At 32.9% G+C, this 20,247-nt stretch overlaps 1 protein-coding gene across 3 annotated transcripts in view; it reads left to right on the plus strand.

Annotated features, from left to right (window-relative positions):
• The window catches only part of CADM2 (cell adhesion molecule 2), a 1,068,777-nt gene that overhangs the window by 946,040 nt on the left and 102,490 nt on the right, over nucleotides 1–20,247 (plus strand). For all 3 annotated transcript variants that reach the window (XM_019839555.3, XM_019839556.3, XM_003991537.6), the window contains one exon: nucleotides 14,343–14,521. In XM_019839555.3, the coding sequence (XP_019695114.1) occupies nucleotides 14,343–14,521 (179 nt within the window). The remainder of the gene's footprint in view (nucleotides 1–14,342; nucleotides 14,522–20,247) is intronic.

Here is a 20,247-nt window from a genome sequence, read left to right on the forward strand (position 1 = left end):
ATTCTTGCTTCCTTTGTTATAGATTAATTGACCATGAAAGTGTGGTATATTTCTGGGCACCTTATTCTGTTCCATTTATCTATGTGTCTGTTTTTATGCCACCACCATACTGTATCATTTACTATATTTTTGAAGTATAATGCAAAATCTGGTAATGTGATACCTCCAGTTCTGTTGTTCTTTCTCGAGATTGCTTTTTGATATTTGGGGTCTTTTGTGGTTCCATACAAATTTTAGGATTATTTGTTCTAGTTTCATGAAAAATGCTATTGGTATGTTGATTATGAGTGCATTGAATCTATAGATTGTTTGGGGTAATACGGACATTTTATGGTATTGATTCTTTCAATCCATGAGCATGGAATATCTTTCCATTTATTTGTATCTTCTTCAATTTCTTTTATCAGTATCTTAAAGTTTTCAGAGTATATGTCTCTTACCTCTTTGGTTAAACTTCTACTTAGTTTTTTTTTCTTTGATACAATTGTAAATGGGATTGGTTTCTTAGTTCATATTTCTGCTAGTTCCAGATTAGTGTGTATAAATGCTACAGATTTATATATATTAATTTTGTATCCTGCAACTTTTTTTTTAACGTTTTATTTATTTTTGAGACAGAGAGAGACAAAGCATGAATGGGGGAGGGGCAGAGAGAGAGGGAGACACAGAATCAGAAGCAGGCTCCAGGCTCTGAGCCATCAGCCCAGAGCCTGACGCAGGGCTCTAACTCACGGAACGCGAGATCGTGACCTGGGCTGAAGTCGGACGCTTAACCGACTGAGCCACCCAGGCGCCCCTGTATCCTGCAACTTTACTGAATTCATTCATTAGTTCTAATAGTTTTTTTTGCAGTCTTAAAGTTTTTTATGTGTAGTATCATGCCATCTGCAACAGTAAAACTAAGAACATTCTTCTTCTGAAAGCCACATACTCAAACAATCTAAAGACATTTTCTTGCATTATACAGGTTTTTACAATGTGAAGTATATTGATTCAGTTTTTCACATATAATCTCAATTAAACAGAAGCCCCTAACCTTCACAGTTTGAAAAAAATATAAATGGCAAACAATGCCCCAAAGTGTAGAAAATATGAATATTTACAAAAGTCTCTAATTAGAATAGGAAGAATCTGCCAGTAATTAATAATGGCTTTACTGCTCAACTCTTGCAAATTCAGGGTACCAGAAATATTTGGGATGTTTCAAGGAAAGAAGAAAGAAAAGGGAACCAAAATAAAAGTAGGAGAAGAGAACAGCAACCACTGTGACTTGTGACAAGCAGATGTCTCTGAAATGGTGTGCTATCACCATCTTCAACTTCATCACTAGCACTCAAGATTAAAGTATAGGGATGAACATTGTGAGGTGACTATATAAAAGCAAGATTAAAAATATAATAGCTGTGCAGCTCTAGGACAAGGAGACGGGTCGTAGGAACTCTCACTGTGGGTCAGTGTTTTTCAAATTGCTGGTTGTGTCATAAGAATGAGTCATAAGATCAGTTAACAAATTGTTTTTGAAAGCCAAACATAAAATAGAAAATAATAGAATTGCAAAGGTAAATACAGAGAAATAAAGAATAAAAAGAAAAATGAAGAAAATGTCACATTGCATTAAAAAGAGCAAGCTTTTATTTCCTGTATGTGTTTGTGCATTATGTAAGGTTATAAAATATATTTTTCAGTGGATCACACCTCAGAAGGCTTGAAAATAATTGTATTAACACCAACTGACATGAAGCTGAAGTCTAAATCACTTCAGTTCCTCTAAAACAATCAGTATACAAAAATGTATGTTCAGACTGAAGAGATCATAGCTCAAAAAAAAAAAAAAAGCCACTAGCATGTGATGTTAAATAATGCAGATAAGTTTGATCTTTTGAGAAGGATTTCATTCAAATGATTAAAATATACTTTCAAAAATTTAAGTCTGAATTTCAGTTTTCTTCAGCATTGCTTTATATGGAACATTTAATTCCCCAGCTACCAGATAAATGATGTGCATTTTACTTTTATCTTTCTAAGACCATTGGACTTAATATTAGAAAAGAAACAAGTCACGGAGCAGAAGCAGTTCTATAATAGTAACACACTGTTTAACATAAGTATTACATCTTATAAGGTTAATTAGCATTATTTTTACAGTAGTACAAGTAATGGATTGTAAAGAAACTCTTATATGGAAAATAGGATCCCATCATTGTAATGTAATGTACTCTGGAACTGAATGGGTTTCAGGCATCTGATTAAGATGCTTATAGATACATTGTATATGGCAATGTATGTCCTTTTAATGTATGTTAAGTGTTAGATTCTGAAAAACTTAGATTCTTAAATTCTTGATTTTAAAAAAAAAGGTGAAAATGTTCCAAAATCTAGCTTAGCCAAAGGAAGATTTCAGAAGTGGCTAAGTTTCAAATAAGTTGAAAAATATTTTCTTAAGCGTGATCGTTTTTATATATATCATGGCGATTTTAAGCTTATTGTACATACACAGAGGAATTTATTATTGCTTAGATCAGGGAATGGATGTTTGCTCAAGATTTCTTGATCTTTTAACCAGGAATTAATATTTTGTATTTACCAAAGAAAAGAAATATTAAGTATAGATAAGGCATGGGTAATTGTTTTGCTTTAGCGCAAAGCCCTTGAGAGATTATCTTGAGCATTTGTCACAATCTTGAATATTTTTCCTTCAGTGCTAAAATCTGTCACTCCTTCAAGATCATAGCAATCTTATCTTTTCTAGAGATAATCTTTTATTTGTTGTGCCATAAATTGGCTGGAATTATACAGTTTGCAGTGTGACTGCGTTGTTTCTCAAAAGCGTTAAAATAATCATCAATGAACACTATCTTTTCAGTAAAAAGTGGTCCAGGATTTCATAGACACTCTCAAAAGGGCCATTATTTTCAAGTCTTCTAAAGAGCACTTCCCTCTTGCATATAGGTTATTTTCTGTTTCAACTACAAGCTTTTAAATTTTAGGCAAGAAGAGCCTTTAAAAAAATAAAAAACAGAATCAAGTAGCATATGCTCAGATTAATCAGGATATAAGTCCTTTTCTTATTTGCTACTGAGGTTTCCAACATAAATGATGAATTTAACTGTTATTGTCCTATCTAAATCTAATCTTTCATGTGATGAGACTTCTGCTTGACACTGTAGTCGTGTAATAGTTTATTTCAGGAATTTACATGAGTGAGTAGATAGATTCAGAATCAGAGTGTCAACCTGCAATTTAATGGAAGAAGTAGGCTTGAATTTTCCACTTCAAACTGACTTCATTTATTACTGCATTAAACATCTTTAACCCCGTCAGACAGAAGTACTTTTGGTGATATTTGAGTTAGGGGTTTCATTGTTGAATTTTTTAAACAGGAATCACTGAGATGCTCAAACTGCAAATAGAAGGAAAAAAACAAACAAACAACAACACAATTCATTGCTTTTCTTAAAAAGAATTGTGCAGGTTAGGGAAATATCATATCTATGCTGACCAAAGACTAACCTATAAAAATTATGATGATAAAGCATCTGATTGAAGAGCATGTCCACAAACCACTAAACACAAAAGAGCATGGAGACCAGTGAGGAAAAAAAAGTCTAAGAAACTATTTAACAATTTTTCCCTCTCATACAAAACACACAAAGGCATACTTATTAAATAAGTCAGTACAAATAACTGCAATAGCCTAGAAATACAATGGAAAATTATATATTTAAAAAAGAAATTGTTTAAAATTTCATCTTTTTAATTTCTTCAAGCCTCTCCTTTTTTTCTTCACTTACTGTACTATTTCAGCCCTAACTATTTGAAATATGAGGGCAGAGCCAACTTAATTTATGATATTAGCTGTATCAAAATATAAATTTTGTAAAAATACATATTTTAAATATTATATTAAAAAGTTTTAGAAGGCAAATATGTATAGATCTAATCACATATTCTAAATAATATTCATAATGATACATGAGCCATATTTTCACAGATCAGAAAAGCAAACAAACTTTGTAAATGCATCAAATACTCAAAGATACAGAGATAATATTTACTTTGACTTTAAATTTGGGTTTTTTAATAATATAAAATTGTTTTTCTCATTGCTTTTCATGCTTATTCTTGCATGATGACTTCAAGAATGGTATTTAAAGAAATAAACCATTTACCCTCTCCTCATTTTTTCTTCACCTTGTTTTGATGTTCTGATAAAGACAAAGAGAAACAGAAACATTTGTTTCATCATGCCTGGGAATTAACCAAATAAGCAAAATGGATGGGAAAAAAGAAAACAGAAATCTTGATAGCATCGAAGACTGGTTAAAGAGAGAAGTAGGTGGTAGAGAGGAGTTGAGGATTAAAGGTAAATAGTGGATTCATTAGCTAGGATTGGAAGATTTGATGTGATGCTCAGTGAGCTGAGAAGATGGGAGGTTATGATTTAAATACTTGAGATTTTTCAGCCTCATAGTAGTGAAGTAATAAAGATGACTAAGTTTAGTGTGTGACCATGACTGAGGTTAGGCTAATAAAATAATGATCAAATATGAGGGGATGAGGAAACTGAGGGATCAAGGTATTGATGGGTTATAAACGTAAATGTTTAAGTCAGTGAATTTTTGAGGAGATTCTTTCTTGTTTATATGACATTATTCTCTTTTGACTTCTCTCAGACCTCTTGGACTTCATTCTCTTTCTTTCTTCATCCTGTAAATGAAAATATTCCACAATATTCAGTAATCTATCCTTTGGTTTTCCTGCTTGAGCTTGGCTCCAATATGTCTCTAAAATAAATCCAGTTCTGCCCTCAGCCCTGATTTCTAATTTCTCATTTCCTTATTGCTGAATAAAAATGTATTTCTTGATTTTGTTCTAGCACTTGAACTCAGCATATCGCAAAGTGAAATCATCAACTTTCCCTGTCTGCTATATCTCAATTTGTTTGTATCATGATTTATTTTTTGTTTGTCCATTTGTTTATTTGGCTGGTTGTTTGGCAGCATGTTGGTTTTACATTGTTATTTTTTTCTTATTTAGGACTGAGATTTATCCTGTTACATAGACTGGGCACCATGAAGAGAGTAGCTCCTCTCTCTTCATTAACACCGTACATTTTCTCATTCCAGAAAGTTGTGTTTACTTTCCCAAGAGCTATTCTATTATCTTCTGCTTTCCTTTACCACTCCAACTTTATGTAGGACATGGTTTTCACTCTTAAGGACTCAGTATATGGTCTCTCTATTGAACTTCGTTTTTCAGATATTTCACATTGCTATACTTAAAGGAAACTCTGATCAGGAATACTCACTTCTTAAAAGCCTTAGCATAGTACTTTTATTTTTCATAAAGCACAGATATTTTAGCCTTGCATCCAAAGCCAGGCTTGAATTATGAGCTAAAAAATATACAGGTTTTTTTTTTGGTTCTCTCCTCCAACACGTCTATACCCCAAATCTTTCTATTTCTTTGCTTTCCTACATTGTTCTTTTTATGACCAGAATGTTCCCTACCACATTTAATTCTCTTTCCCATATTAATGACAGCAACAGTCTTTTGGTCTAACACTAAAATAACACTTTTTTTTTTCACTTTCAGCTTTTGTCTTATAAACTTTGTCTTGGACTAAATTCCTTATAAGCATATTTGGTCCTGTTTTTTCATATCAATTTAATCTTGGCTTTTGATTTTATTACTCCCAATTCAGTTATCCTATTAAGTTACTTTAATTTTGCACCTTTATAATCTGCTATCTTAGCAAATGACAATATTCCTTATTATTAACCCTATTCTCTTCTCTTAGCACTTGTCATATTTAAATCCATATTTTTAACAATATGGCCTCTGGAGGGCAAGCATCTTATCTTGGGTTCTGACTTCTCTTGAACTGGCATCATTCATTTCTATTATCCAAAACCCTACCACAATTAAAGACACTAATCAAGGGGCACCTGGGTGGCTCAGTTGGTTAAGTGTCTAACTTCAGCTCAGGTCATGATCTCATGGTTTGTGGGTTCGAGCCCCACATCGGGCTCTGTGCTGACAGCTTGCCCAGAGCCTGGATCCTGCTTTAGATTCTGTGTCTCCTTCTCTCTGTGCCCCCTCCCTGCTGGCGCTCTGTCTCTTTCTGTCTCTCAAAAATAAATAAATGTGAAAAAAGTTTTTTTTTTAAAAAGACACTAATCAAGAGTTTTATCTTTTGTAAAGCCTGTTGTAATGTCCCTAATATAGGTATGATGAAACTTTATGTTTTATAACTCATTTATATCACTTACCATGCCCTGTAAGTTTTATGGTTGATGATGATCGATGACATATATCTGATATAAACTACTAAAATGTGATATCACAGAGAGATGTTTATTTTTTTCATATCCCTCATAATTTCTGGTTCAAAAACTTAAACATATTTGTTTGTTTATAGTTGTTAGATATTAATTGTATAAACTTACGAAGTACCTAGTCAAGAATATATAGGCATACTTAAACAACAACAAAAATCTTCATTGATCTCTTATCTGTTTTAAGATTATAAGAGTAGAACATTTTCTGGTAATTAAACTCATCAAGACTCATTGAAGACTACTTTAAATGTTTCTGAAGTTTTGTTTTCCTTTGAACAAAACTGTGTCTATAAAGACAGACACATAAATATTTCATTGATTACGTTTTGAAATGAACCTTAGCCGCGATAAGTAGAATATTCAAAGTTAACTAGGATAATATAAAAACTCCTTGATATTTTAAGAATTGCTTCCATAAAAAGTATGAAATCCATATTAGGAATGAAAAGAAAGCAAATTTCACCACAAATAAGTTTCCCAACAGTCAAATCTGATGAAAAATTGTAGCTTGATGAATTCTCCAAGGTCCTAGATCACCATTTTACAATAATTAAGAATATGACTTTATATATATGTAGAGTGTTATTTACAAATCATTTGCAGAAATCTCTCATTTGACCCTCAATAACAAAATAATCTTTTGTATATCTTTAAACTTGAAGCAGTTAATGTAATAAATCGCTCAAAAAGTAATCCCTTTCATTTTTTTCCTGTGTGGCAGCTACATCTTTTGCTTCCAATAGAGACCCATTACAAAATTATATTTTGAATTGGCCTCACAGCTCTAAGATGAGCTACTCCTTGAACTTGCTTTGTATTTATATATTAAATTTTAGGAAAAGGAGTAAACAATACCAGCTACTAATTTTTTTCCTCTTCTCTTTTTTTTCTTCTACTTCACTTGGTTGGCAATGTTTGGGCTGTGGTTTGTGGATGCAACCTCCATGAACTCAATGAAGGTGTGCCCGGGCTAGATTCCCTGAGAATCCTTCTTCCCAGAGGCCCATAAGTTTAGGTTTTTCAACTTGACCCAAATTTTAAAGTCACTTGTAAAGTTGAATTTAAATTCTCTCCCTCCATTTTTCTTTCTCTCCCTCCATTTTTCTAAAAATCTGATAGCAAAAACATAGTTTTATATGTAGACACTTCAGTATAATTTCTTGATTTAAATGTTTGTGCTTAAAGCAGGAAAAGGGATCAAGACATTTATGTAACTTCTAGCATCTTCTTTCACTTTAGAGTAAAAATATCACAGGAGGGGCGCCTGGGTGGTTCAGTTGGTTAAGCATCCGACTTCGGCTCAGGTCATGATCTCACGGTCGGTGAGTTCAAGCCCCTCGTCGGGCTCTGTGCTGACGGCTCAGAGCCTGGAGCCTGTTTCAGATTCTGTGTCTCCGTCTCTCTCTGACCCTCCCCCATTCATGCTCTGTCTTTCTCTGTCTCAAAAATAAATAAACGTTAAAAAAATTTTTTAAAAATCACAGGAAATAGAGGAGTAGTGGCCTTAAAAAAAATCTTCCTAGTATTAAATCTTCAATCACATCGTCTACCACCAGGGAATTTTAAACTGAAATAAAGGCAATAGTCATCTTCATGTGCCATACAACTCTAAGTACATAAGTATATGAGGCACCAAGTTATTAACTATGATTCCTTGATTTGTCTTATATGAAAGAAATGTAAGATACATGTATTTGTAAGTTTCTTTCTTTCCTTTTGAACTTTGAGCCAGAACAAGATGTTTACTTGGATACTATTACAGTGACTTATTTTTTTTCTTTCACTTAGGAAAAGTAAGTTTCATTTTCATAAGACTTATTTTAGTGTTAGATCCCAACATGTACTGTGCTTATGAAGAAAAAGACTCTGCAGAGCTCAAAAGGGATAGAACCATTTGGGGAAAGAAAGATACTGGAGGGTATATCCATTTCCCAGTTTGGAAGACCTTTTACTGTTGTCTACTTCTATCAGGATACCTGGAGAATTATTTTTTAGAGATCTGCATTATGACACTTGCTTTTCGGTAACTGAATTGCTTATTCTTATTCTTCGCAAGCCTGAGCCTAAAAGAGGATGAGAGCTAAGAAGGCAAAGCAAGATTCCATTGCCATCAATACCTAGGGAGTAATGATCCCATATGCAGTTGGAAGAATCAGAAGGACTATGCCTATGGTATAACTGTATAGAATAAATGCTCCAAAAAACAAATTAAAAATTTCAGTGGAAATGAGTAATCAGTGGAACTTGTATCCAGTTCAAGATCTGAAATAGACTGCTAGCTTAGTCTTCTAACACTAATTTATAAATAAGGAGTTATTCAAGATGTCAGAGAATCTATTATTAGATATCTAGAAAACAAAACACTAAGTTAATTTTTTTAATCTGTTAAGGTAAAACAACTCGACCAAGACTTTAGAAAGTAAGAGAATGAATGCACAAGCGTGTTTAGTTTCTTCTTTCACTTTTGTTGTTGTGGTGGTGGTTGTTGTTATTGTTGTTTTTTTCTGTCGTTGTATGAAGAAACTGCTGCAAAATGTCATTAGGTGCATAAGGAAGGGAAAAAAAATAAACACATCTCTTTAGCCCTATAGATATGGTAGACAGGATCATAAATCAAATGTTATCTCCTACAGAAGATTTCCAAATTCTAATATCAGGGCTTTTTAAGGGGAAACTGAATTGACTATATTAATGTTCTCACTATGGAGTTATATAGTGTTATCTCATGCTTGATGCAGTGTCACTGTCCTGTTACTCCTGATGTCTAGCTCCTACTCTTTTTCAGCCTTATCACATAGAAACTATAGACTGGAACCACTTTTTAAATGATCTCCTTTGGTTGCCTGAACAGCAGGGAAGATTGTTATTCATTTGCAGCAAGAAACTCAATCATTTCTGGGTTCCAATTAGAGAAAGCCTAGGGGCCCTCTTTATTAAGATGAAACACAAATTGTATCAAGACTTGCTAAACCACTTAATATTTTTATGGTGATATTAAGAAGCTTGAACATTTTAAGTACTAATTGGAATATGTGTAGGGTATGTTTAATCGATGTATAAACTCTAACCTCCATTTCATTAAAATTGCGTCTTATGGTGCTTTTTTTTTTTTTTTGCCACCTTCAAGATTTACTATACAGAGTAGGATCAAGAATCCTGCAATGTTCAGTGTCAGCAGTGACTTACGCTGCTAAAATCTTCTTTTAACCATTTATACAGGTGCTTTTTCATTATTTTCTAAAAAAGAAAATTATCTTTTTAGAAAACATTTTTTAATATAGACTGACAACTTAAGTGTTGATCTAGAGCTTTGACTTCATTTCTATGTACACAATGTAAAAATAAATATCTAAATTTAATTATATGATTACAGGGCCATATGCTTTAAGATGTAAATGAAATCTTGTAAGCAGAAGCAGAGAAAAATTATGACAGGTTGGATTTGAGGGGTATAATTTTGATTGTATGGAAATGTATAGATATATACATATAATTATGTCTGTGTATGTTTAAAAATTCTAACTTACACATCAAAGAAGTATTGCCTCTTAATAAAATACTTCCATTGAGTAGCATTTTTAGGATGAATCTTTTCAAATTCTAATTATCCTTAATATAACTTATTTTAATGTTGACCTTATGTAGCTTTGTAGAAAAGACATACCATCTAATATTTCTATTATATGCAGTAAGTCATAGTTTTATTGTGCCAGTTTTGCCTCCTTAAAAGGTACAATATTACCCAGGGTATCAGGTTTTTTTTTTTTTTTAAGTTTATTTACTTTGAAAGAGAGAGCTCCTTTGTGAGCAAGGGAGGGCAGAGAAAGGGAGAGAGAGAATCCCAAGCATGCTCCAGGTTGTCAATGCAGAGCCCAACTTGGGGCTCGATCCCATGAACTGTGAGATCATGACCTGAGTTGAAATCAAGAGTAGGTCCCTTAACTGACTGAGCCATTCAGGTGCCCCCAGGCTATCAATTTTAAAATAAGAATTAGTAAATTCAAAGATCAACTAGCAGATGTGGGATACATGGAGCAAGTTGAGAAATATTAGTGGTTTGGGTTTTATTAAAGATACTGTGAGAGTGAGTTGTCTATATAATTGGATGATATAAATAATTGTATTTTTTCAATATTTTTGGATAACTAGTTTTTGGTTTATTTGTTTTCCCTAAAATGCCTCTTCAGAAGTTTCACAGGCACAGCCCTGATCATCTTGTTTTCTCTTTGTTGTCTCCCCAAGTGCTTTTACTGCTTAAACTAAATGATTCTTTTATCACATTGCTGATCTACTTGTTTTGATACTATTTCCTGTATCTTTTATTACTTGGTTTGTAACTTTTATCACTTCTACAGCATTTTGTCAGAAAAATACATAACCTTTGTCTTGGTAAAGGTGTTATAGTTGTAGGCATCACTTATCAAGATAGATGTCTTAATTGTATTCATAATAACAAAACAGAGTAAATGTTTTCACCAAATAAATAAATAATTAAAGCTGTTTCAAAATAATTTCTGATAATGTGATAAAATCATGTTTAAATAGAATGTTTGTCATATAAGTACCAGGAAAATATTCATCATGTTAGAAAGCAAGAGGTAGTGGACAAAGCATTGAGTACAGAGTCAGACCAGGGTTTGGATACATCTCTGATGCATATTCTTGCATGCATTAAATTAAAAAAATTGTATCAGTGTTGTTGGGAGAACTATAGAACATATTAATAACATATCTAGGATAGCTACCATTATCAATACATGGTGGTAGGTATTATTAACTGTTCCTATAATTAATAGTTGCATAAGTATGTAAAATATTTGAAGATAGAAGTCCATGTTTCATTTATTCTTTCTTCCCTAAAAGCAGGTTTTGAGATGGTAATTCTTTGCAATAATTTAATTAAAAGAGAACTATAAGTTTCTATAAGTTCCTAAAATCTTTTGTTAGATTCTACATATAAGTATGATCATACTTTGTCTCACTATTTCACTTAGCCTAATGCCATCAAGGTGCATCCATGTTGTCTCAAGAAAGTAGGATTTCCTTTTTTAATGGCTGAATAATATTCTGTTATATTTGGAATATATTTTCTTTATCCATTCACCCATTGATGGACACATAGGTTATTTCCATGTGTTGGCTATTGTAAACAATGGTGCAATGAACATAGTGTGCAGATATCTTTTTGAGATAGTGATTTTGTTTCCATTGGATGTTTACTCAAAAGTGGAATTTTGGGATCAACTGGTAGTTCTATTTTTAATAGTTTGAGGAACTTCAATGTTGTTTTCCATACTGGCTGCACCAATTTATATTCCCACCAACAGTGTGCAAGTGTTCTTTTTTCTCTACATCTTCTCTAACCCTTCTTATTTCTAGACTTTTTGATAATAGGTATTCTAACAAATATGAGGTGATATTGCATTATGGTTTTAATTTGTGTTTATCCAATGATTAATGATGTGGAACACAGTTTTACGTAATTATTGGCCATTTGTATGTCTTCTTTGAAAGAATGTTTATTCAATTGCACTGCCAATTTTTTTAATTAGGCCATTTTTTTGCTACTGAGTTGTATAAATTCCTTATGTATTTTGGATACTTACTCCTTTAGCAGATATAAGATTTGCAAATATTTTCTCCCATTCTTTAGATTGCCTTTCCATTTCATTAATGGTTTCCATTTTGTGCAGAAGCTTTTTCTTTATATTTTTTTAAGTTTTTATTTAAATTCCAGTTAGCAAACATACAGTGTTATATTAGTTTCAGGTGTACAATATAGTGATTCAACACTTCCATGCAATACCTGGTGCTCCTTAATCCCCATCACCTAATTTACCCATCCCCCTAGTAACCATCAATTTGTGCTCTATAGTTAAAAGTCTGTCTCTTGCTTTGCCTCCCTCTTTTTTCCCCTTTGTTCATTTTTCTTTCTTAAATTCCACATATGAATTAAGTCATATGGTATTTGTCTTTCTCTGACTTACTTTACTTAACATAATATCTCTAGCTCCGTCCATTTTGCAAATGGAAAGATTTCATCCTTTTCGATGGCTGAGTAATATTCCATTGTGTATATATATCACATCTCCTTTATCCATTCATCTGTTGGTGGACATTTGTGCTGTTTCCATAATTTGGCTATTGCAGATAAAGCAGCAATAAACATCAGGGGTACACATGCAGAAGTTTTTAGTTTGACATGGTCCCATTTGTTTATTTTTGTTTTTGTTGCCTTTGCTCTTGTTGTCATCCAAAAGATAATTGTCAATACCAATATCAAGAAAATTTTCCCTATTTTTTTCCCTAGAAGTTTTAGTTTCAGAACATAAGTTCAAACTTTGATCCATTTTGAGTTGGTTATTGTGTAAGGTAGACACTCAGGATCCAGTTTCATTCCTTTGCATGTGGCTGTCCAGTTTTCCCAGCATCCTTTATTGAAGAGACTGTCATTTCTTCATTGCATATTCTTGCTGCCTTTTTCAAAAAGTCATTGGCCATATATGTGTGAGTTTATTTCTGGACACCCTAATTTGTTCCATTGACCTATATGTCTGCATTTATGCCAATATCATACTGTTTTAATTACTATAGCTTTTTAATATAGTTTGAAATCAGAAAGTGTGATGCTTCCAACATTTTTCTTCTTTAAGATTGCTTGCCTATTCAGGGCTTTTGTGGTTCCATAGACATTTTAGGATTGTTTTATTTCTGTTAAAAATGCCATTGGAATTTTGATAGGGACTGCTTTGAATCTGAAGATCACTTTAGTAGTGTGGAAAATTAAAATTAATTGTTCTAATCAATGAACATGGGTTATCTTTCCATATGTATGTGTTCTCTCTAATTTCTTTTATCAATGTCTTATAGCTTTTAGTGTACAGATTTTTTACTTCCTTAAATTTTTCCTAAATATTTTATTCTTTTTGATGCAATTATAAACAGGACAGTTTTCTTAACTTCTTTCTGATAGTTCATTGTTAATATATAGAAATATAATTGATTTTGTATATTGATTGTGTATATTCTAACTTTACTAATTCATTTATTAGTTTTAACAGTTATCAGTGAAGTCTTTGAGGTTTTCTTAATATCATGTCATCAGCAGATAAAGGCAATTTTACTTTTTCCTTTCCTATTTCTATGCCTTTATTTTTTTCCCCACTTAATTGTTCTGGCCAGGACTTCCAATTCAATGTCAAATAAAAGTGGCCAGAGACGGGGGGATAGGGTAGTGGGTAAAGGTGGTCAAAGGTACAAACTCCCAGTTATAAGATAAATAAGTTCTGGGAGTATAATGTACAGCATGTTGGCTATAATTAACAATATTGTATTTTCTATTTGAATGTTGCTCGAGAGTAGCTATTTAAAGTTCTCATCACAGGAAAAAATATAACTATGTGAGGTGATGGATGTTAAGTACGGCTATTGTAATTATTTTGCATTATATACATATATCAAATCCTTCTGTTGTACACTTTAATACAGTGTTAGATATCAATTGTATCTCAATAAAACTAGGAGAATAAAAGAGAGAACTTCCAGAAAAAGCCTTTAGGGGGATGAGAAAGGCAGGGAACGGAAGTAGGAGAAGCTTCAGGTGGTCTTAGGCAATTTGTGTCACAGTGGTAGCCCCAGGTGCAAAAGCATAATTGTACTTCTGGAAATGGCTTCTCCAGTAACCGCAGGATAGTCCTCCAGAAATTAGTAGGTATGAGCCATCAGCATCAGGATCAGGACCACAGGTTGCTAAAATGACTCTACAAGTTAATTCCTTCATACGTGTCTGCTTAGCTAAGCAGAATAAAATTAAATTATATCTACCATATCTCCAGATATTGTCTGTGAGAGCATGGTGGTTGTTTGGTACCTTACAGAAGTTAACATATGGATATGCACAAAATCATTGTTAAATATTTAAAAATTGCTTGATTTAGTTAATTTACGCAGTATGAAACCTTTCTCATTTTTCCTTTCTATATGTATATTTAAATCTAATAGGCCAGAACCTGTTTTGTGGACAAAGGATGGTGGGGAATTGCCAGATCCTGACCGAATGGTTGTGAGTGGTAGGGAGCTAAACATTCTTTTCCTGAACAAAACGGATAATGGTACATATCGATGTGAAGCCACAAACACCATTGGCCAAAGCAGCGCAGAGTATGTTCTCATTGTACACGGTGAGTACTTTTTTGACATCGTTATATGAGAAAAAAATGAATGACCTGAAAGACTTTACATTTATCACAATCTTTAGAATATTAAACAAAAATTTAAACGGGTTTTCTTTTTCTTTCAGGACTTTTCATAAAAGATTCACAATTAACGTGTTCCAAGTCAAAGTAATAAAATAAAATTACAACATACACTAAAAATAAAAATTAATTTTGTAAAAGGTTTTCTTTATTACAAATATATACGTTTTGGTGGTGATGAGTAAATAATAGTGGTTTTCTTTAAATTTTACAAATAAATGCTTTTAGTTATAAATCACAATCATGAAAGCTATATTTACCTTAAGTTAATTTTGGTTGTATTATCATAAAAATATATACTTTGCTATCACAATAACTGGTTTCACAAAGAAAGACAGCATGTTACTGAAATGTAGCAAAGACAGAGGTGTGCAGTACTGGTAATTAACACTAATTTCTTATGAACAATGATTTGAAAGACCCACATATATTTTTTATTCACTGAACTAATCTCACAATTTGAGTAAACATAACAAAATGCCAAAAACAAATATCAATACCCAAGATTAAGAGAATCTCTGTTTTTCCAAACCTCCAAAAGCCACAATTATTGTCTATGAGATAGCTTTAACATATTGCTGGATAGAGATGAACTTTTATGAGGTTGATAACTAATGCTATAGACAAAATTAGTCAAGTTTCTTTATTGCAAGACTTCTCAGAGTTTATTAAATATGCCAGGGTATATTGTGAATTTCTAAGAGAAAGAAGTATTAGATAATGGAAGGATATAAGGTATATTTCCCCATGAAAACCTTTTGGAAGACTAGTTTTGTGTCTTACACAATATTAAAGTATTCCAAATGAGTGTTGTATAAAGCATGATGTTGTAATAAATCCAGTATATCTTAAAAATCATGGAGAGAGGTTGTTTATTTAATATTTTCCCATGAATCTAATTATAAAATATTATACAAAACATGAATTAGTTCTCTACCTTTCCAAAAAAGAATTTTGGGGGTAAAGTCTTATTCTTTGTGAAGGGATTGTATTTTAGGGAAAAAAAATTAATCTAGTTTGTGTTTTTTCCCCAGAGATTTATTTTGTTATGATGCAGACCAAAACTAGGGAAAAATAATATATTGAATCAATATACAAATTTAATATTTCCAAAGTACTTTGGTGTAGGCAGTCTCTCACTTCTTAATAGCACTTTGGTTATTGAAGGCAGAAGAAGGCTTGCAGTAAATAGACTGTCCACATATGAACTATTTAAAGATAGAGCTGAGAGGTTGATTTCTACCATCCTATGAATTGTGCAGATTACAACTTTGGGGAAAGATCAGCCTAATCAAATTAGAGTCATAAACCGGAATTAAATGTGGTAACCCCCTGCAGACACACCCTGTCAGGCTGACTGCCAGAGAGAATGTCACAACCACTGGGTGTGTCAAGAAGATAAGTGAGATCCTTGAAGCAGGACCCAGGAGGAGCTTTCAGTTCATGCTGACCTGTATGTTTAGATCATGCAGTCATGGGAGTGTAGTCCAATTCACTCCTAACTTTCTAAGAGCTTCTCACTAACAGTTTTTGGGAACCTGTGGGCATGTTGTATAGCATGTCACATTGTGTCGAAAGCAATGTGACATAAAAAATATAAAGAATTAGAAGGGAAGTGACAGACAAAATTACATACTTAGATGAAAAGTATGTCATTCTTTTTTTTTCTTTTTTTTTTTTGTAAGTAATTCAAGTGGAGTAAATGCATATGTTTTCCCAGTGTTTGCAAGCTAGCCAACAGCATGATTTCCTAAGTAGCCAAGCTACCTTTAGGTATTTGGCAGTTGACATATTTCTAATAAATACTTCTCTAACCACTTTGTAAGAAGTCATTTCTGGCTTTGCTTTTTGAACTACAATTCATCAAAAGCACCCCATGGATTAATGTTATTCATGCTGCTAGATAAATGCTGTGAAGTTCAACAGTAGTTTACCTAGGATTATTGACATGCGTAATGAGAGGCTCGATGAAACAGTGAAGCCATATTACACTGTGTTTAAAAAGGGCTCCAATTGGGTTCATTACAAAATAATTTTTTTTTTTACCCTTGGCACACAGGGTATAATGTTTCATTAGTCACTGGTTGTATAAATATAAAAAGCTACTCTCTTCTGTTAATGGTTTGGCTGTTTCAAAACCCTACTAAATGATGAAATTTGAGTGGCATTTCGATCTATAATGAATGCTGTATGCATTTCGGAATGGAGTGATAAGTGATCATTTGTGAGAACTTTACCCTTTTATCTTTTACACTGAGGTTGATTTTACATTAGCTGTGATAATTTAATATAGCTCTAGCACAGAAGGGCCTTTCATGAGCTGAGACTGTCTTTGACTCTACCACAGTTGCCTAGGTTCTATTGATTCTTAACTTGATGGAGGTCTGAACACTTTCCTGTGAAATCATCTGCTATCTAGATACCATCCTAATGGTTAGATTTTATTCTTTGGGTGTCAATGGAAGTACATTATTTAAATGTTGTCACATTTAGTTGTTAACAGCGCTGACATTTTGTGTTATGGTCACTGGAGGGCTTTTCTCCCCTTCTCCTAATTACACCTTTACAAATTTTAGCTTTAGAACTACAGATGGTAATTTGAAACTGCCAGTCTAAAATTCACCCTCAGTGAAGGTCTAACAAAATTTAGCATACAAACACTTGCAGGATAAAACACTATATTTATGAAATATTTGTATTGTGCAGGTTCCATTGGGAAAGAAGGTACCATTTTTCACTTAACAGGCTCAGCAATGGAAAAATCCAGCTGCTAATTTGGTAGCCTCAGTTATTCTATTAATTCATGTGAACAGAATAGTTTTTTTTTTCCTTGTTTTTAGCTTTTGCATAAAAATATTGAAGTCATTCTTATGTTTTCATTGGTATCATGCTATTTATTTAGAGAGGCTGATTATTTCCATGTTAATGGTGTTTAAACATGCTGTTGCATTGCTGTTTTTACTATTTGGAGAACTCAGATCAAAAGAAAAATTTTTTCACCAAATAAATCTTTAACATTTATCTACTGAATACAAAAGCACTATAGGTGAACAGAACTCACGAAGTTTAGAATTGAATATGGAAGATAAGTTAAGCTTTCAAGTAGATATAATATCATAATAAAAGAACTAGAGGAGTATGGACTTACAATGATGTAGCTGTTCAGAGTCTTTGAAAGTATGGTCCAAGTATCTGGACTAAAAAAAAAAATAGTAACAGAGCACTTCTGAATTATTAAAAGACAAATGGTGTACATCATTAATGGAAGTACCCAACACAGGGCCAGGTGCATAGATATGCAATAAATCAAACTATTCTTATCATGTTACTAGTAGCCTTATGATACCAAAAGACATCTCGATCTAATGCTCTAGTAAAAAACTTCGCCAAGAGTTGCATACAATTTAGTGCCCACAGTCTTCCCTGTATGGTACCCAGAGCGTGAATTAGGTTATCTAAGAACAAGACAATTGTAAATTCTTGCTAACTAAGCAGTAGAGAATATCTTGAAGAGAGTGCAGGAGAAAAGTTATAATTACTTCTTTGTCTAATGCAGCATCAAGTTCAGAGGGTTTAGATACAGTATCTTCTCCCCAAGAAAAGAGCTCCCAGATGCACATCCTTCAAGTAGAGAGAACATGGAAGATGCTATTTTATCACACAAGGAATGGCTGCAGAGAATTACAGATGACCTTAGGCTAATCTTATTTTGTGGATGGAGGCAACTGAAGTCCTTATATTTATTTGTCATCAATTGATGTGAATATATGTTCTTTTGAAAGTGTCAGAAACATATAGCACCCAGGAAAACTTGAGAATGAATATGGAAAGTGAGAAACACAAATCAGTACACTTGCTTCATATCTTTAACTTCGTTCTCATCACCCAGTATCTTTCACCTCCCTTCGCCCTCATGCTAGAGAAATTTGGAACCACTCCTCAAAATACAAATGGAAGAGGAACAGATGCTGGAACTCTTTGGCAACATCTGTACCTTCAAAACCCTCCCTAAGATTTGGAAAGAAATATAGCAATGAAGTAGAAAAGAAATAAGTATTTTATTTCTTCTTCTACAGTAGTGGCACTAACTATGGCAGGCCTAGACTGTAGGAGAGAGTAACATGGAGTCAGATTAGAGTTTCAGTGGAGAACCCACTCCACTCAGAACCCAACTCAGCGTTGTCTCAGACAGTCATAGCATAGTTGAGCACTATTCTAGAAAGGTTTGCATATTTCCCATCTCTCTTCAAACATATTCTTCCTATTACCATAAGAACCCTTATATGAGATTTAAAATTATTTTGCTACTGCTCTAATATTCCTTTACTTCATTATTTTTCTACTTGTGTGGATAAGCTTTTGAAACAATTCATTACTTCTTCATTATCTTAACTTACTATTCTTGTTGTGAGTGAAATTGCCCACGACAGACCCTGCCATGTTTTTACTTTTATGTGTAGATATTTTGCCTTTGTAGCAAATTTTAGTTTTACAACCACATAAAAACTAGTAAAATCCTCCATAACTAGTATAATTATAGTAGAAAGTAAAAAATAATAAAAAGTTTCTTTATATTTCTGTAACGTCAATCAGTTTACTGACAGTCACTGACTTGATATCTCTAACATATCACTTGACAGTTACCGTTTGTTTTATGTATTTGATCATGTATCTGTTGAAATGAATACTGATGAAAAATATGATATTGCTTTTTTATGTTTCCAGGATAATTTACCTCAGAAATAACACACACACACACACACACACACACACACACACTATATAGGATCCATCACATTTTATTGTTAGTTAATAAGAACCATCATAAAAAGAGTGTTTCAGATTTTTAATAGAGAGAATATTACTTCTAGAAATATCTGTGTGTTTTAGTCTAGTGAAAGGTATCAAGCTATTAAATATGCCTTTTCAGCTTTTAAAAATCAATATAACTACCATTTTCATTTCACTCTGTTGTTATTATAAATAATAAATGTCAGAAATACTCAGAGACATAGTTATACACACAAATATTGCATAGTCCTGCATTAAGCCAAGCACCTAGCTTTGTTGCATAGTTTAGACATATATCTTTTTCAGAGATTATACGTAAGTATAGGCTCACTTTCAGTCCTCAGTGCTGAAATTTTCTCTTTGACTTGATTTGCTTACCATGGGAGAGAGGCAAATGGAGTCATATAGGGTAGGCTTTCTTTCACTTCAGCAAAAACCTCCAAGTCATCTATCACCTCCTTCAAAGTTTCGCTAGAGTGTAGAACATAAGTTCAGTTGCTTTAGGGTTATTAGTACCTGATCCTAAATTAGCAAAATAATTAATACATGTATAGGTGAGTGAGGTAATTGTGAAACAGATTAGGGCTATCATAAACTAATACCTTAAACTTGTTTTTAAACTTCACTTACCATAAGAACTAAGCAAATATGATTATGATATGTACATTTCTTGTGAAATATATGTTACACATATTCATGTCATGATTATCAATGATTTGAAAACTCTTGAGAACTTTCATCACATTAAAATGAAAAATGTACCTCTGTGCTTCCTAGTAAATATGTAGCTAAAAAGTTGGCAGTAACATGTACATTTACCATTACATTTATCTAGCAATGAAACATTTGGAAACGTTGAG

Source organism: Felis catus, chromosome C2 (assembly GCF_018350175.1).
Source record: "Felis catus isolate Fca126 chromosome C2, F.catus_Fca126_mat1.0, whole genome shotgun sequence".
Taxonomy (NCBI): Eukaryota; Metazoa; Chordata; class Mammalia; order Carnivora; family Felidae; genus Felis; species Felis catus.